Source organism: Saccostrea echinata, unplaced genomic scaffold (assembly GCF_033153115.1).
Source record: "Saccostrea echinata isolate AGI-Se365-2 ecotype Australia unplaced genomic scaffold, CSIRO_AGI_Sech_v1 ptg000008l, whole genome shotgun sequence".
NCBI classification, from domain to species: domain Eukaryota; kingdom Metazoa; phylum Mollusca; class Bivalvia; order Ostreida; family Ostreidae; genus Saccostrea; species Saccostrea echinata.
The window spans coordinates 7,718,556-7,737,665 of NW_026889757.1; the positions used below are offsets into that span (position 1 = coordinate 7,718,556).

At 33.1% G+C, this 19,110-nt stretch overlaps 1 protein-coding gene across 2 annotated transcripts in view; it reads left to right on the forward strand.

Moving 5' to 3' along the window:
• Nucleotides 1-6,309, forward strand: part of LOC133181011 (FHF complex subunit HOOK interacting protein 2A-like) — a 41,847-nt gene extending 35,538 nt beyond the window's left edge. The window contains exons 14-18 of one of the 2 annotated variants that reach the window (XM_061315532.1): nucleotides 10-150; nucleotides 340-480; nucleotides 2,112-2,215; nucleotides 2,936-2,974; nucleotides 4,905-6,309. In XM_061315532.1, the coding sequence (XP_061171516.1) occupies nucleotides 10-150; nucleotides 340-480; nucleotides 2,112-2,215; nucleotides 2,936-2,974; nucleotides 4,905-5,016 (537 nt within the window). In that variant the 3' untranslated portion in view covers nucleotides 5,017-6,309. The remainder of the gene's footprint in view (nucleotides 1-9; nucleotides 151-339; nucleotides 481-2,111; nucleotides 2,216-2,935; nucleotides 2,975-4,904) is intronic. The other variant, XM_061315533.1, reaches the window with a different exon arrangement.
• The last annotated feature ends 12,801 nt before the right edge of the window (nucleotides 6,310-19,110 follow it).

A 19,110-nucleotide genomic window follows, 5' to 3' on the forward strand; every position in this document is an offset into this window, starting at 1 on the left:
TGTTTTCAGTTTCATCATGTGTGTGAGATGACAGACCCCTGGTCTTGGCCCAAAGAGCCTGTTGTCATCAGGAGATTTGTCATGGATGATTTTTATGAAGGGTCTTTTCTGAGAATGATACTGGATAAAATGTCGCACTTAATGGATCAGGTAAAAGAATGTTAACCTTTTTTTTTACAGCTAAATGTCTTTGTTTCCACATTATGTTGTCATTGTAGAGATTATAGCTTTTCAACTCTCACTATTATTTTTTAAAAATTCTGTCTCATCAGGTATAGGTTTTATGTCCATCTTTTATTTATTTATTTTTTACATATTTGTGTCTAATACACATTTCAGAGTTATCCAGTTAACCTACAGTTGACTTCTGTTATCTCGAGACTGGCTCTCCTGCCACACCCCAATCTCAGCGAGTTCCTGTTGGATCCCTTTCTTCCTGTCAGGGATGGTGTCAAAACTCTTTTTTCTGTCTTCCAGAAGGTAAATGTAACCAGATTCTCAGATGGAAAGCCCGTTAGCTTTGTGATTGATTCATACGAGGAGCACTTGAGAGATAAATTAACTATATGTCCACATTGTATCCACATATGTTGGAATAAAACAACCTCCTCTCTTTAATGCATGTACTGCAGTTATCATACAATGTACATGTATATGATCAGGTTTTTAAATGCAGTAAATCAGATAAGAACTTTACTTTGTGCATTTAGGGGAGACTGTCTGCTTGCAAAAAATTAATTCTCGAGAATATATTTTTATTTCTGAAGATTATATGCAACAGTAACCAGATTTCATGAAAATTTTGTCTCCCTATTGAATACCAAAAAACTGCTCTGCAAAAATAACGTTTTGAAAATTTGGTGATCTACATATACTTTCAACTGATAGTTGCAGTTTATAGAATTCTAGATCTTAAATGCAATGAAACTTTTTAGTGGTCATGTTATCTTAGTATTAGTAAGAGCTCTAACTTCAGATTAATCTAACTTATTGAATATTACATGTTTCATAATGGGTACATGTATGTGCACTTCTTAAATTATTAGCTCACCTGAGCTGAAAACTCAAGTGAGCTTTTCTGATCACCCATTGTCCGTCGTCCGTCCGTCTGTCTGTCTGTCCGTCCGTCTGTAAACTTTTCACATTTTCAACTTCTTCTCAAGAACCACTGGGCCAATTTTAACCAAATTTTTTACAAAGTATCCTTGGGTGAAGGGAAGTTTAAATTGTTAAAATAAAGGGCCAAGTCCCCTTACAAGGGGAGATAATCAAAAAAAGACAAAAATAGAGTGGGGTCTCAAGAACCACTGGGCCAGAAAAGCTGAAACTTATGTGGAAGCATCATGGTGTAGTGTAGATTTTTAATTGTTAAAATCATGACCCCCGGGGGAAGGGCGGGGCCGCAATAGGGAATCCAAGTTTTACATTGAAATAAATAGGAAAATTTTTTAAAAATCTTCTTCTCAAGAACCATTAGGCAAGAGAAGCTGAAACTTATGTGGAAGTATCCTGGGGTAGTGTAGATTCTAAATTATTCAAATCATGACCCCCGGGGATAGAGCAGGGCCACAATAGGGAATCCAAGTTTTACATTGAAATAAATAGGAAAAATCTTTTAAAATCTTCTTCACAAGAACAACTGGGCCAGAATAGCTGAAACTTATGTGGAAGCATCCTGGGATCGTGAAGATGCTAAATTGTAAAAATCATGACCCCTGGGGGTAGGGCGGGGCCACAATAGGGAATCCAATTTTACATTGAAATATGTAAGAAAAATCTTCTTCTCAAGAACAACTGGGCCAGAAAAACTGAAACTTATGTGGAAGCATCCTGGGATAGTGTAGATTTTTAATTGTTAAAATCATGACCCCCAGGGGTAGGGCAGGGCCACAATAAGTATTAGAAGGGGGGAAATCTGGTAAAGAACAGCATGGCCAAAGTTACTCAGGTGAGTGATGTGGCCCATGGGCCTCTTGTATTATAAAGTAATAAAGTTTACAAAGATCTTAATACTTTTTGTATATGAAATATTACCTTAGCATAAGTTATGCATCAACAACAATATATATATATGTATACTACAGTACATAAATTAGTCAACTTAATTCCAGCTGTCCAGTGAGATAAGAACAAAGCTTCACACACAAAGTGACCTTAGTCAGAAACTGGTCAGTGTACGTCGTCAGTTAATGGGAACCAGTCCAAATCTTCATAGGTAAGGATTAGCTCATCTTGAAAATTAATTGTGAACATTTAACAATCAGTTTGATATCAGATGAATGCAAAAATGAGCATGATAAATAGTACACAGGCCTGGATCCTGAATTTTTTCCAGGGAAGGGACAAATTGTGGTTTAAAACTTTTCAAAAAGTTCATCCAAAAAAGTAAAAGTGAAAAAAAATCTTACCTTTTATTATGAAGTGCTTGACAAAAGAGATCTCTGCAGGGGCTATAAAACTTTGATGAATTCACTTTTGAGCTCAGTCTCACTTTTCAACTATTAATATCTTTTGTAAAAGGGAGACTAAGATCAAAAGTGAGTTTGTCTAAGTTTTATGGGCCCAAAGCCAGATTTGACAATGTTTTGATGCATACAATCCAAGTGTCAAAACTAGAGTTTGATGTTGTTTTTTTTTGAAATTGTATTAGATTAATAGGTGGTCATTTGGCAGAAAAAGTAAACTATTAGCCAACCCTCATTTTGTGTAAAAAAAAAATAACAATATGAAAATGAGGTAAAATATTACAGTACTTCTTAATTAATTATAAGGGAGGGGGACGTTTGTGCACATTTGGATCTAGGCATGTCTACATAGAGGAAGTGCATTTTGGATGATTTGGAATGTCACTGTTTTCTGATTTATATGCTGAGGAATGTTACATGTATATAACCAAAGCATGTAATAATTTGTATGTGTTTTTCTTGGCTTTAAGAACAAGACCATTCAGGAAACATGAAAGATTTCAATTCAGGTCTTTTACTTTTGAAACATAATCATCTATGCATGAACATTCTGTCAGTTATATGCATGTACAATGTATTAGTATTTCATGCAATCATATATTTCATTGTAACAGCTATATAGCCTCAACATAACCAAGATAGCAGTAACCTGTATTTTAGCATGTAAGCTAACTGTTTCATTCTTTATGCTATGACTTATCTGTAGACTGAAAACTGTAACAAAACTCCATGATGGGTAAGTTCATTAATATTTGTTGTTGCTTGTCACTGCCCTGCCGGGTATAAGGAAGCACCTTGCACATTCAACAAGTCAGGCTTAGGAAAACACAGTCTGTGTGCGTATACACAGGAAAATGTGCCTGTTGATCCCAAAATGTTTTTTGTACCATTGGCCTATAGGACCAGCCAGTCAATGAAAACTAATGGTCCCCACGTTTTCTTTACATTAATTTTACAAATATTAGAAAAGTACTTCTTATTGTCATTAATGATTTAAATGATACATGTATTCAACTTTTTTGAAATTTGAAATAGTATCTGTTGTTTATCATTCTCAACTTCTCTTGCCTTTCTAATGAGAATGTAAACAAGTGTATTTCTTTTGAGAGTAGAATTCTAGAGGCCTTTTGGAGTTAATCTTATTTTCAATTTTACTGGCCCTGCAGGCTGATTTTTTTGGCCTTGTGCCTTGGGCTTGTGTGTTTCAGTAAGGACTAATAGCATCATAATAAATTCTCCAGAACTTTTTAAAAATGAATATCATGTAAAATAATTGACTTAAGGAACTCATTTAAAATGTTTTTAAAGTAAATTTCCTTTGAAAATCTTTAATTTTTTTATTATTATTGTTTTTTTTTTAATTAATTTTTTTTTTTTTTTGAGAAGAACATGTGGCTTTATAGACATAATTTTTGTAAAGCCTTGAAATACTTAATTAAGGGAGATGATGATAAGAAATAAAGTAATTAGCAGTGGGGATGCTGTAAAGTACGTACATGTGAGGAAAGTCAATGTTAGGGACCTGATGTTGTTAAACTCAGTCTGTAACTCTTTCTCATATGTCTACATTACTAAATTCTAATCAGTTCTGTGTAAAGTGGGGAAAAAAATTAAAGTACAAGTGTAATAATACAGCAGAGCAGAATGATGAACATAAGAGGAACTGGAGATAAAGTGTGTTTTGGGAGAAAAAAAAAAAACGGGAAGGATGCAGACTAACTCATTATAGATTTATCATCTTGAACTGTATAGTAATTCCTATGTAAAAATCATCAGGGTCTGACTATTTGTTGATTATAAACTATTGCAATGTTTCCTAGTTGCCCAAACTCATGTAGGCTCAGGCCAAAAATATGTCCTTCATTTTAATGAATGCCCAAATAGAGATTAAAAACAAAAAATCCAGAGTCAAAAGGATACCTTGTTTTAAAGAAAATGCTTAAGGCATGAAATGAGTGATGGGCGTTGTTCATTAAATTTTTAATACATTGTATGGAGATTTCATTTCAACCATATTAATCATAAAAAAAAAATTACAGAATATTTTTGCAGCTGACATTATACCATGCACAAAATATTTATTTGAAATATCATTGCATGTTGCTACTAGTTGTACGATTGTATTGCAAGCATGTTTGGAAATTGATATTGTCATATGATATATATTTTTATTTCATATGTTTGTATTCATTTTATAGGACAATGTATTTAGATTTAAAGAATGCATGTTAACTTATTTCTGAATACAACTTGCAAATATACAGTGCTAATAACATATAGGTAAATGATTCTTTCCAATAACTGTTTTTGTTTACTTTTTTTTTAATCTTTCTTCCTCTCTCTCAGTTTAACTATTCTATCAATATAATTTGGTCATTTAAATTTGCATGTTTCAATTTTAAAACATTTCTTATCTGTATTTTCAAATCTTGTAAACAGATATGAAGACCAAAACCAATTAGAGGCCATCATAGTCATGGAAGAGTTTTGTAAAGAGCTCTCAGCAATAGCATTTGTCAAGCACCATACTGAAGTAAATAAGTCATGTTGATGATCTAAGGTTATCAAGACTTGATTATATTTGATGGAGAACATATTATCTAATCTGTTTTCTTTATGTAAAGCTTGTGTTGAAGGATCTGTAGTGTCCAATCTTGTGAACTCTAACGGATCTCGAATTCTCAAACAGAGAGATTTGTATAATAATTGTAATGAAAATTTTTTATTCTCATTGGCATTGTTGAAAAACATTGCTACAAAGAGAGATAATTAATCTACCATTGTATCTCCAGAATGTTGGGTTGTTCGTAATATTCTTTTGTTGGTATTATCTAAGTTGACAACATTGAAATATTAAATTAGAAATGGTGGTGCATGCAAATGTATGGACAAATTTAGATTGAAGTATTCTTCTTGTATGAAATCCATAGATAGTGCAATATTTATAAAAATGTATTATATTATTACATATAATATATATATGGTATTATGGTAATGTCTGCATTTTCTTTTCATCAGTATAACTTAAAAAGTTTGAATTGTTTATGTTCATTAATGATGATATTGATACATTTATTTTTTGTATACATGTATTTCCCTGTGTGCCAAAGAAGGAGAATACAGCTTTCTTTTTTTTTTTATTTAGTTCAAAGGTCATGTGCTCTGTAATCATGATTAACCTTTCTCAATACTTGGTATTTTATAAAAAGAACAGCAAAAAAAGTGCATTTTAGATGTTATTTTAGTTTCTTTCATTTTCTGTTAATATGATATTTGTAATGATATTATATTTTAGCTTTTGAGGAAATTTTATGAAAAATTCCCCTTTTCCCCCCAAATTTTTTATTATTTTTTCAGACACTGTGATGAAGTAAACCTGATTGAGTTAAATTGTACACTTAAATTGTGTAAAAATTATATCATTAAATTGATTTTCTCTTTATTTTTCTTTATGCTATAACCTATATGAATAAGATGTTTTTTTTTGAAAATCAGAATTTGTGAAATCTAGATCATTGTTACATATGTGTAATGGCAGATATTTGCTAAGTAAGTGAAAAAGTTCTTGAGGTGTCTTTTCAGAAGGAACTGCAATTATACTTCTAGAGAAATGCTGTAATTCTCTGATTTAAGATTTCCAAATACTTGCATAATCCTACTCTGGAAATGAAAATGATTATCCTTATAGAATTGTATATCATTGAAATATTTTATAGAGTTCATCGGTATTCTAGTCATATCTCATTTAAATACATATTAATATACACAAATTGTATTATGAACTATATGCACCTTATTTATCATTTTCTTTCCATAAAATTAAAAAAGTATTCTTAAGGAAAAATATTGAGTCTTTTATGTTAATATGATTTGCAAAGAAATATGTAAGCAGGGTTGATTGAGCAGGTCTATTCAGTGGTAAGATTTTACATCATATCTGTTTCCTTTCTGTTTAAATCCATTCTTAACAGTACCAGTGTTGAAAAGGCCAAACAGTGATCAATCTCATATTGCCAGTAAAGAATACAAATTAAAACACAGACTCCTGGTAATTCCAGAGGTGGATCAGGGGAAATAAGCATCCCATGTTGATTGATCATGCCCACTAGTATCCCTCTGTATTATCAATCAGGTAATCTGAGTAAATCTGTAGTCAAAATTGGTATTAAACAATGGTCTAGCAATTGGGCATGTTGGTCAAAATATCCAAATGATTGGTTATATATACAAATATTCCATTATAACCACCATAGAATTTGCAAAATGCTGACTTGATATGAAATAGTTGAAAGCCCTCAAACATCATAAAATACATAGATATCACAATTTGGAACTCCAGCATTCTTTTTATTTAATATTATTTTCAGAGTACCTATATGTAGAATTGGAAGGATTTTAACAAGTAATTTTGTAGATGACCAAGCACAAGATATGAAAATATCTGAGTTTCATTTTTATTGAAAGAGTAGTTGTCTATGATGTCAAAAAGCCCAAAAATTGTGTATGTTAAGCGTTGAATTATTGAGGATTTGGGGGCATATAGTTTTTGCTCTGTCTGTACGTCTCTGTTTGTCTGCAAAAACTTTAACCTGGGCCATAACTCTTGACTGGTAAGGGATAGGGCTTTCATATTTTACATGTGTATTCCTTGTTACAAAAATTTTCTTTGGGTACCAACAAATTTGACCTCTTGACCTCGGGTCAAAAACGTTGTTGCATATGTACCCAAAGAAAGATCTTATCACAAGGAATACAAAAATGAAATATAAAAAGCCGTAGCACCAACCATTCAAAAGTGATGCCAAGGTTAAAGTTTGGTAAATTTTTTCTTCTCAAAAAATAGGTAGAGGATGAAGGTCAAGAGGTCAAAAATGATGGTACCCGAAGTTGTCACAAGGAATGATTTGTGAAATATAAAATCTCGAGCACAAACCGAAGGTATGGGCAAGATTAAAAGTTTTTCAAAGTAGGTCAACTCCAAGGTCAGGAGGTAAAAAATGTTGGTACCCAAAGAGAGGGTATTATTGAAAGGAATACACATGCAAAGTATGAACATAGCTCTGATCCTTCGACATACACTGTATTCGGCTCCAGTCTTTGCACTCCCCCTTTTTTCAGCTCTTCAAAGTTTTTTTAATATATTCGATCAGTGCATATTATCCATTCAAGATATATTACTAAAGTCAGGTACTCTTCACACAATTGCTCCGAAGAAAATAGTTCCATTCATGATCAGTAGATACAACATTACAACAAATGTTAAGAATAATGATGTATATCTAATACGTTAAAGAAAACAAAATTAACGTAAAAAGATTTTAAGAAAATCACTTTTCCCCAGAAAAGGAAATAAAAAGTTTTCATATTCCTACGCTCTCTGCCTCCTCAGTCTTTTTCACGAAAATATATAGGTCATCCTTCGATTGATAGTGATAAATCTGTTCACCAATTATATAACTGTCATGATTATTGTTCGTTAATTGCCGTATATTTTCTTTTGAGTGAGAATGTTAATCATTAACTGTGTGCTTTTTCTTCTCTTTTTTAGGTCACCTGAGTCACTCAGGTGACCTATTGCTATCCGTTCTCGTCCGTCGGCGTGCGGTGTGCGTCGTGTGTCGTGTGTTAACATTTGAACATTTTTAGCTTCTTCTCTGAAACCGCTTAACCAATTTCAACCAAATTTGGCATATAGCATCTATGGGTGAAGGGGAACAAAAATTGTGAATTCCATGGTCCCTGCCCCCCTGGGGCCTGAGGGGTGGGGCTAAAACCACCAAAAATAATGCAATCTTTAAAAATCTTCTTCTTTACTCCTGGACATCAAGCAGTCAAACTGTTGGCATCATTGTAATAAGCATTGAGTCCTCTACCAAAATTGTGAAATTCATGGCCCCAGGGTCAGGAGTTCTGGTGCTAGGGTGGGGCTATATAGATCATATAGTGAAAGTGCATTATTTCTTTGAAAATCTTTTTCTCTGCTCCTGGGTATTAAATAAAGTAACTAAGTACATAGTTATGAAGAACAAGAGTGCCTCTTTCAAAATTGTGAATTTCATGGCCCCTGGGTCAGGGGTTCTGGTGTTAGGGCAGGGCTCTATTGAGTATATGGTGAAAATGTATTAATTCTTTGAAAATCTTCTTCTCTGCTCCTGGGCATTAAATAAAGTAACTTAGTACATAGTTATGATGAGCAAGAGTGCCTCTTCCAAAATTGTGAATTTCATGGCCCCTGGGTCAGGGGTTCTGGTGTTAGGGCGGGGCTCTATTGATTATATAGTTAAAATGCATTAATTCTTTGAAAATCTTCTCTGCTCCTGGGTATTAGATAAACTAACTTAGTATATAGTTATGATGAGCAAGAGTACCTCTTTCAAAATTTTGAATTTCATGGCCCCAGGGTCAGGGGTTCTGGTGTTAGGGCAGGGCTCTATTGATTATATATTAGAATTGCAATTATTTTCTCTGCTCCTGGGTATTAAGTACATAGTTATGAAGAACAAGAGTGCCTCTTTCAAAATTGTGAATTTCATGGCCCCAGGGTCAGGGGTTCTGGTGTTAGGGCGGGGCTCTATTGATTATATAGTTAAAATGCATTAATTCTTTGAAAATCTTCTCTGCTCCTGGGCATTAAATAAAATAACTTAGTACATAGTTATGATGAGCAAGAATGCCTCTTCCAGAATTGTGAATTTCATGGCCCTTGGGTCAGGGGTTCTGGTGTTAGGGCAGGACTCTATTGATTATATAGTAGAATTGCATTAATTCTTTGAAAATCTTTTTCTCTGCTCCTGGGTATTAAATAAACTAACTAAGAACATAGTTATGGTGAGCATGACTGCCTTTTCAGAAATTGTTTCATGGCCCTTGGGTCAGGGGTTCTGGTGTTAGGGATGGGCTCTATTGATTATATAGTAAAATTGCATTAATTCTTTGAAAATCTTCTCTGCTCCTGGATATTAAATAAACTAAGTACATAGTTATGATGAGCATGACTGCCTCAGAAATTATGAATTTAATGGCCTCTGGGTCAGGGGTTCTGGTGTTAGGGCGGGGCTCTATTGATTATATAGGGAATAGGCATGAATTCTTTCAAAATCTTCTGTGCGCGTGGGTATTTTTCAAACAAAGGAAGTGCATGGTTATGATAAGGAAGAATGCCTCATGGCCCTTGGGTCAGGGGTTCTGGTGAGGGGAAAAGAGCTCTATTGATTATATATAGTGAAAATGCATAATTTCTTTCAAAATATTTTTTCTACTACTGGTTATAAAGTAAAGAAACAAGTGTATAGTTATAATGAGAAAGGGTGCTTCTTCCAGAATTGTGAGTTCGTGGCCAATGGGTCAGATGTTCTGGGCAAGGATGGGGCTTTATTTATTTAATAATATGGGGGAAATGCATTTCTTTGAAAATCTTCTATGCTTCTGGGGATGTTCAAGGCAAACAGAGTAAAAGTTTTAATATGCAAGGGTATTTTTACCAGAATTTTGAACACCTGGACCATTTAGTCAAGTGTTCTAGTCCTGGCCAGGGCTCTATTAACTTGTATTCTGCTGAGCAAAGTTATTCCCCTTTGCCATTCATCTTTGATAATTAATCAATGTAAATAATGTATTTGAAAGCTTAATAGAATAAGAGAATTATGCAAGATAATTTATTGTATAATGAAAAAGTACTTTCATAGATTTAATGACTTGGAAAGTCAGATAGGCAGATAGATACTAGACCAATTATTTTGTTGATGCTAATCATACTATTTTTCTTGCTTTTGGGCAACAAAGCTTCATTTTTCAGTTTATGGATCCTCTAAATTGTTGTATTGTACTCAGGTGACCGTTAAGGCCCTTGGGCCTCTTGTTTAAATGAATGGTTATTATGGTTAAACACCTGCAATCGTAACTTCTCGGCAAAGCAACGTGATTTGCCGAGCTCGTCGGAAAGGATCTTCGCACATGTGTAAACCTAGTCTATTTGGTCTTGCAAGCACAGGTATGTGCACCGTTCGCTAGTGACGCTTAGATCATGTAGACTGGGTATCAGTATTTGCTACGGACATGAAGAAGAACTAAACACCAGTTTCATAACAAGTGCAGGTTTTTTTACTCAAGCCCTAGACTGGGTTAGAGGGACTGAGTTATCTAAAACGATGCTAGGTCATTGATCTACTCAGTTTAAAAACACGAAAATATACTATTTTTGTTATTAAAAACATTTCTAGAAACAAAAATGAAGTTTATCTTCAAAACGTCTCTATATTCAAAATCTATATTAAGTGTTAAATGTCGGATTTTATTCCATGACGAAGGAATGTTCACAGCCCCCAACCGATCTTGCGTTTAACAACGGCCGTCAATGCATCTCTAGACGAGTTCATTGATTACTCTTGTTGACCCATCTTTATCATATGCCTATACTTTGAGTTATAGTACTTTAATAGCACAAAATTAAAAAAATAAATTAAAATCTATCCTTGATAGATCTATAGTTTTGCTATTTAAAAAAATTGGGCTATCTTTGATCTTTGCTTGGACTTGTTTCGAATTTTTACAGAAGATTCTATCATTGGAAAGTTAGATGGTACACATGTAGCACAGGCCCATAGTACGCGGGATTTTTTTGGAGCCCCTCCCCCCCACCCCTTCACTTTGAAAACGTTGCTACAGGCCTGTATCATGCTATTTGGATTAAATATTCCTGAAAATGAGTGAGCTGTTAATAGCGATTCTCCGTAACCACTTAAACTTCTTTGCCACGCATGGTCACCGATTTTGATGAAACTTTACCTATTATTACAACTTGACACCAGAAACATATATCAAATAAAATTTCGTTGCTATGTGTCTTGGTTGCCATGGTAACAGCCAGAAAAGTTGAAAAAATTGAGATTTTCAGCTACTTTAAATCTTTATTAAGCCTTAATAAAGACTAAGAAAAATAAACAAACCATTCTTCCAAAAACTTGACACCTTGTTGCCACTTATGCTATAAAGAAACTATTTAGAATTTATCTCTAAGTAAGTGGTAGCCATGGGTACATTTGAAATACATTTTAGATGCTGAAAAAAGCTGAAAAACGCTCTATAGTCACAAATGATAGATGTTACATGATCAAACTCAATCAACAATGTAAGAAAAACAATGAAAAATATTTGACCTCATGTAATTAGGTATTGGCAATATTATTCTAAAAATAACTTTCATGGTTGCCATGGTAACACAGTGTCACCATGCAAAATCTGTTGCTATGATTGGGTTAATGCTACTATCTTGAGAAAAAACAATAAAATTTATGTCTGGCAAATATGCATCCTTAGGACCTTGCAACACCGACAACATAAGAAACATTGAGATTAATTGTTACTTTGCAGTGTAACCATGGAAACAACGTACTAGTTGTTTAAAGTGATATTTTTTTGCTGCTTTAGGAATTTACTAACCTTTTAATCAAGAAAAATATTATTTGAATCACCTTGAATAGTACTTATCTCGTAGAACTAAAGTTGAATATCATATATTGATAAAGGTTGTTGAAAAATACAACACTTTTGCTATGGTTACCAAGAAGAGAAAATGTTCGATTTTGTTAATTTTTTGTCAATATTAGACCCTATGTGCCAGCTTTTTACATCCAGTTAGAGACTGGTTGATAGTCAAAATTGAAAGTCAGGTTAGTTGTTCACATATATCAATCATTAAAGTTTTGGGAATCTACATACAACGGTACGTATCCAAGGAAACAGAGTATTTTTCAGATTTTTATGCATGTTTTTTCGCCTGATTTCCATAGCAACGCACTATATAAAGAATTGAAATTGAATTTTTTGAAATGTGAAAATTAGGGTCACACCAAGGCCTTTAAAAATTGATCATCAGTTATATAGAAATATGCTTTTTAAAAAGATAGAATAAGATTAAAACACTAAGAGAGTAAATTTAAAATCCCTTCGTGGTATTAAAACCATGGCAACCATTGCCAACCTATAAGAAATATCATATTTTGTCCTTGGTATATGTTACAAGGATCTCTTCTCTATTATTTGCTTGCATTTCAACCTATAATTGTTTTTATTCTTAAGTTTATGACTTTATAAAATTAAAAGAACAAAATTATTACTTTTGAATACTTTGTTTCCATAGTAACGTATGTTATAGATGATTTACCAAACATGTTAATCATGCATTTAAGACACCAGGCCTTCAACTTTCAGAAACAGTCATTGCCACTTGTTTGCTTTGCTGCAAACATGAACTGTGGGACTCTGAAGATGTTGAAAAATGCCATTTTTCAAACTTTAGGAAATGTTGCTATGGTAACCATGACACGTAGCAACCAATTTTTTGCTTGATTTGAGTTTATGGTATCAAAGACTTTTATCATAGAGAGTTTGGAGAAATTCTGAGACTATGCGTGCCACAGCTCCTATATAAAAGTTAAAGTCATTACAGAGAATTGCTCTTAAACTGTTAAATACATCTTTAAAATTATACAGTTAATTATATTTAGTCTATGTTCTATGTGAAATTAAAACTATTTTTTAGGCATCTGCAACATTGTGATAATAAAAGTCACTACACGCATGTAACGTTATATATGTACATGCAGTTTCCTTAGTACATGCATATTTTATTCAACAAAAGATGTTGAAACTCAGTAGCCTAAATATTATGTCATTTTAGGATATTTATGGCCATTGTATAGTTGACTTTCTACAGCTTGAGTATCTCTGACGTTTTATCAGTAAATAGTTTTTTTTAATTAGAAATCATCTGAGCACAATGAAAATTCGAATAAATTAAAAGCCGAATATCTTGGATATGGGGTAACCCATATCTATTCTTGTTTATTTAAAGATTTCGGATTTCCAACGTTTCGGCATGAACATCATGGAAGAGACATACAGTACCGGTAATTTGTCGAAATGCGCATCTGTTGCATCAAAATTGGTACCGTTTAAGATTTACATTATGACCCCTGTATGGGTTTAGGCCTCTGCTGGTCGACTGTTAGTCCCCGAGGGTCTCTACACCCAGTAGGTAAGTACTTTTGTGCTAGCTTGAAAATACGGATATGTATTTAATGGCTGTGGTAAAATTTAGAAATTTATTTCAATATTAAGGATTATCTTCCTCATGCATAGCTCTGATCCTTCGACATCTTTGGCTCCAGTCTTTGGCACCCCCTTTTTCAGCTCTTCAAAGTCTTTTTATTTAAATACTTCGGATTTCCAAAGTTTCAGCATGAGCATGACTGAAAAGACATAATTTTTTGAAATGCATATCTGGTGCATCAAAATTGGTACGGTATAAGATTTACATTTAGAGAAAGACATTAATGGCAACCTAACAACAAGACAACTAAACTTAATGATAAAGGTGATTTCAACTTTTCTATCGTCACTTACCATTATTTATGTAACAATATACATGTACCATTACCACCTACATATGGAGTTTGTGTCTCCCAGTTGATTCGATACGCAAGAACAATTTCTTGACAAATAAGATGATGATTTATTGACAAATAAGAGGATACAAGGATATCAACAGTCTCGTTTAAAGTCAATTTAGCAAATTCTATGGTTGATACAGTGACCTTGTCAGCAATACAATTAATCGTTTAGTCGAATGTTGACTGACTTTTTCATTCAAAATGTCGTTATTTTCACACTGAATTTACAGATTTTTCCCGTTTCCAATCACGTGACAAGGAGCACACGGCAGGTATGAACGGTCGACAGGGGATGCTCACTCCTCCATGGCACCTGATCCCACATCTGATGTTTTTAGAGGTCCTTGTTTGCTCTGTTCCCAATCTATATTGTTCCAATAGACTTTTGTACGGAATCCCATTTAGGACCTATCAAAAAATATTTTTGAATTCGATATAATGAATTGTCGAATTTGATGTTTAATTCGTTATAACAATTTCTTTGAATTCGTTATAACTAATTTAATATGTTACAACTAATTTATTGGATTCGTAGTTATGAATTCAAAAATTTGTTATAACGAATGAAATTCGTTTAAACGAATTATAAAATTTGTTATGACAAATTAAATTTCTTTAAACAAATTCTAAAATTTGTTTTAACGAATTCAATTTGTTATGATAAATTCAACAATCAAGGCCTATAGAAAAATATATGAATTCGTTATAAAGATTTGTCGAATTCGTTATAACAAATATAATTCGTTATAACAATTTTTTGAATTCGTTATTACGAATTCAACAAATTTGTTTTAACAGATTGAATTCGTTATAACGAATTCAAAGAAATTGTTATAACGAATTAAATTCGTCATAACAATTTCGACAATTCGTTATATCGAATTCAAAAATATTTTTGATTAGTCCTTAACGGGCTTCCGTACTTTTGAGCTGTTCGTTATCTTCATATTTCATTGTGAAGTTAGATGACCGCAAAGTAAATTTACCTTAGTAAAGAAGTTGATGATTTTTATCGAGTAAAAATTATTTTACTGGAGTATTTAGACATGTATTTAATTGTGGATTGTAATGACCACTGTTTATTTTTACTGCAGTCAAATCATTTTTGTCGAGTATCAGCATGACCAACAATTAACGATGCGGCATTTTCTGACGAATTAATGCTGTTTGCTTTAGTATAGATTACGAACACGTTTCTATATGCAGAATATTTTCATTGTGAAAAAAAAAACAAACAAACTTTTGCAAATACTGGATGAACACTCATAATGAAGCAGCTGGAATATTAGAGAAATCTTTTTTTTTATGGGAATGTTTGAAATATTTTGGTGAAAGAAATAGTTTTCTCTCTACGAATATAGTTGAACTTCGAAGTTTAGAACATCGATATCTCCAATACCATGGATATGTCGTAAGTTGGAACTGCTAACTATACTCTTTCTCCATGTACCTTAAAGTCATATATGGCTTTTTTTTTAAGTTCAGACTAACTAAAATTAAAAAGATCTTTCTATTTGCTTTATTACTTTTTATAAAGATATGACTTTCCTGTAAATTACACAATTTAAATCAATCGCGTTTCATAGATTTAGAAATTCAAAACAATAACCGATTTATTTACCGATTCCGTATTTAAATATCAGACACAGTTTAAAGTCAATTTAACCAGTTGCTATAGAAAACTATAGAAACGTGGGGTTATTCAAGTTCAAAATCGGTGAAAATTTTAATTTGAACGTAAACAACAAATATCATGTTCAACTACACTCAATCTCTTATATTTATTTTTTAGTTCAGATACGCCATATATAGCTTTAACTTCTACATGTTGAATACCGGGTATCTTGAATTTTTTTTCTCGGTCTCCGTTTCAAATTCGAAATATCGAGGTTTGTATTTTAATTCACTGTTAAAAACAATCTTATTTTTCTTTATAATTTTATTATACAGTTAGCTAAAAGAAATCATTAGTGAACGATTTTCAATTGAATGCAGAAGAAAACGGTCAGATTTATCTCTTTCATAATATTGATTCTTTGTAAGTAAGAAAAATCTTCGAAACATGGGGACACAAATAGCGTCGAATCAGATGCATGTGTATGGCACGCCATATTTACAAAAATGAGCTAAACACACTTTTACATTTAATAAACAAGGTTTTGTCAATTGTAACTTATAGTTTATGTAGCGTTAACTATAGTTACGAAGCGTTAACAGTAGTTAAGGATTTGTTTACCATAGTTTTCATCTGTAAAACTATATTTAACGGTTGTAAATTATAGTTTGCGAATGCTAATTTACGTTTATCTGCCTGTATATCTTAATTTGAAATTATAATTAGCATTTGTTAACCAAAATTAAATGTTGTTAATCAGAGCGATAGGCTATTTTATTACATGCCAATCATAGTTTATTGTCATAAACTATAATACACACTTGTCAAATATTAAATATAGTTTATGAATCTAAATATTGGTGAACGGTTAAATTTTCAATTAAAATCTTAAGGAACCAGTCGATGATTTACGAACCAAACCATAATGATTGTTAATATAGTTTGAACGTAAACAAATAACTTAGAGTCGTGAAATAAAGTTTCATAGAAAAAAGTACAATTTTGATTCAAAATTAGAGATTCTGTGGTTAAACTTTGTTTCGCAAATAGTCTTGTAATACGACGTTTTTCTTGAATCCGACTTTGAGAATGCTTTGCTCATTTAAACCAAACATTCATTTTTATTTCGTTTCTATATAACATTCTTTCTTGTATTCTCACTCAATCAAATAACTTGTTCATTAAATTATATACAAGTATTTCTTGATTGATACAATTTAGCAAAGAGGATTAATTTTCATTTGCTTCATTTATTACAATTTTGAACTCCGTTTGCCTTGTAGATACATGTACCCATGAGCAGAGAAGAGACACGTTTATTTATATTTATACAATTAGATCTAAATTATATAATTGCATTTAGCTTGTTTGCTTTATACTCAGGGACAGAGAAGATTTTCAAAGCATTAATGCATTTTCGCTATATAATCATTAGAGTCTTGCCCCAAAACCAGAGCCCCTGACCCCGGGACAATGAAATTCAAAATTTTTGAAGAGTCTTCCTTGCTCAACATAACTATGCATTTAGTTTGTTTACTGAATACCAAGGAGCAGAGGGGAAAAATTGCAAAGCATTTACAATTCATTTACAGTATAAAATAAATAAGCCCCCATGGAACCCCTGACCCTGGGGCCACGTCTTTCAAAGTTCTTGAAGAGGCACCCTTGCTCATCATAACTATATACTCATTGCATCGGCTTAAGACACAGGAGCAGAAGAGAAGATTTTCAAAGAATTAATGCATTTTCACAAAATAATCACTTGAGCCCGCCCTAACACCAGAACCCCTGATCCAGTGGCCATAAAATTCACAATTTTGGAAGAGGCACCCTTGCTCATCATAACTTTGCGTTTCGTTTGTTTGCTTAATACCCAGGAGCAGAGGGGGACATTTTTAAAGAATTAAGACATTTTAAATATATAATAAACAGAGCCCCGCCCTTACACCAGAACACCTGACACAGGGGCCATGAAATTCATAATTTTGAAAAAGGCATCCTTGCTCCTCATAATTATGCATTTAGTTTGTTTGCTTAACACTTTGGTAGAGGGCTTAATGCTTATTGCAATCATGCTAATAGTTTGACATCTTGGTGTTCAGAAGTAAAGAAGAAGATTTTTAAAGATTGCATTAATTTTGATGGTTTTAGCCCCACTCCTCAGCCCTAGAGGGGAAGAGGCCATGAATTTCACATTTTTTGTTCCCCTTTACCCATAGATGCTATATGCCAAATCGGTTGAAACTGGTTCAGTGGTTCCAGAGAAGAAGCTGAAAATGTTGAAAAGTTTAAGACCGACGCACGACGAACGACTACGGACGAAAACAGATAGCAAAAGGTCACTTAAGTGACTCAAGTGAACTAATAAAAATTTGAAAACTTTTTTAAAAAAAAAAAAAAACAAAAAACAAACAAAATGCATTATTTTATTAACCTTTCCAAATTTTTCGACTTCGAGTTTCGATAAGCTTTGTCTGACAAATTGGTTGAAACTGGTTCAGTGGTTCTAGAGAAGAAGCTGAAAATGTTGAAAAGTTTAAGACCGACGCACGACGAACGACTACGGACGAAAACAGATAGCAAAAGGTCACTTAAGTCTAATAAAAATTCGAAAACCTTTTTTTTTTTTGAAAAACAAAATGCATTATTTTATTAACCTTTCCAAATTTTTTGACTTCGAGTTTCGATAAGCTTTGTCTGAGAAACATGGTTTAAATCCACGATTGAGAACTTGTGAAATTGAATTAATGTGGTTGTTTTGTTGTGACAGATGCATTCATTTATGTTACAGTTGTTGAAATAATAAGTTTGGTACGGAAATTCAGGCATACTTGAGTCGATTGATTCATTGATTGTGTGTTGTTTTACGTCCAGTTCGAGAATTTTTACTCAAATAGAGACATCACCATATACCGGTGAAGGGCTTCGAATTTAGAATTTTACTCGTCACTTAGGGCCATTGAGCAGTGACAGTTCTTTATCGTGCCAATGCCTACTATGACACGGGGCCTCGATTTTTAAGGTCTCATCCGAAAGACCCGCAACTTTCACTTCAAAGTGTCGAGCGCTTAGCGAAAGAACAGTTGCTACCTGTTTTAATCGACCTAGGTCAGTCGCGGACGTGATTCGAAAAAACGACCTTCCGATCACGGAGCGAGCGCTCTACCGACTGAGCTACCGTGACAGTTACTTGAGTCGAAAAGTCAGTCGAAGTGAAGATCGTCGCCAAAAACTAAAATTACATGTACACTGTTTTCAGAATAAAAAAAAATATGGAGGTTTGCGAAGAGAAGCGGATGTAGTCTATGTCTGTGGGCTTCTTTAAAGAGAATATAACCCATTAATATTGATGCTCCAAGGCTGAAAATTTGTCGCAATAGTACGGATGTTACAAGGCTTCAGTGAGAGAATTTTGAACAGTCTTTTCATTTGCTAAAAGCAATTGCATCATTTTTCGTAAATGTTTTCAAAAGAAGAACGAATTTGTCTTGTACGGACAGGAGTCTGATAGTGGATGGGGCTTATAATCATTTTGTAAGCGTACACCGTTAATTCATTTCACATATCACATCTATATGTT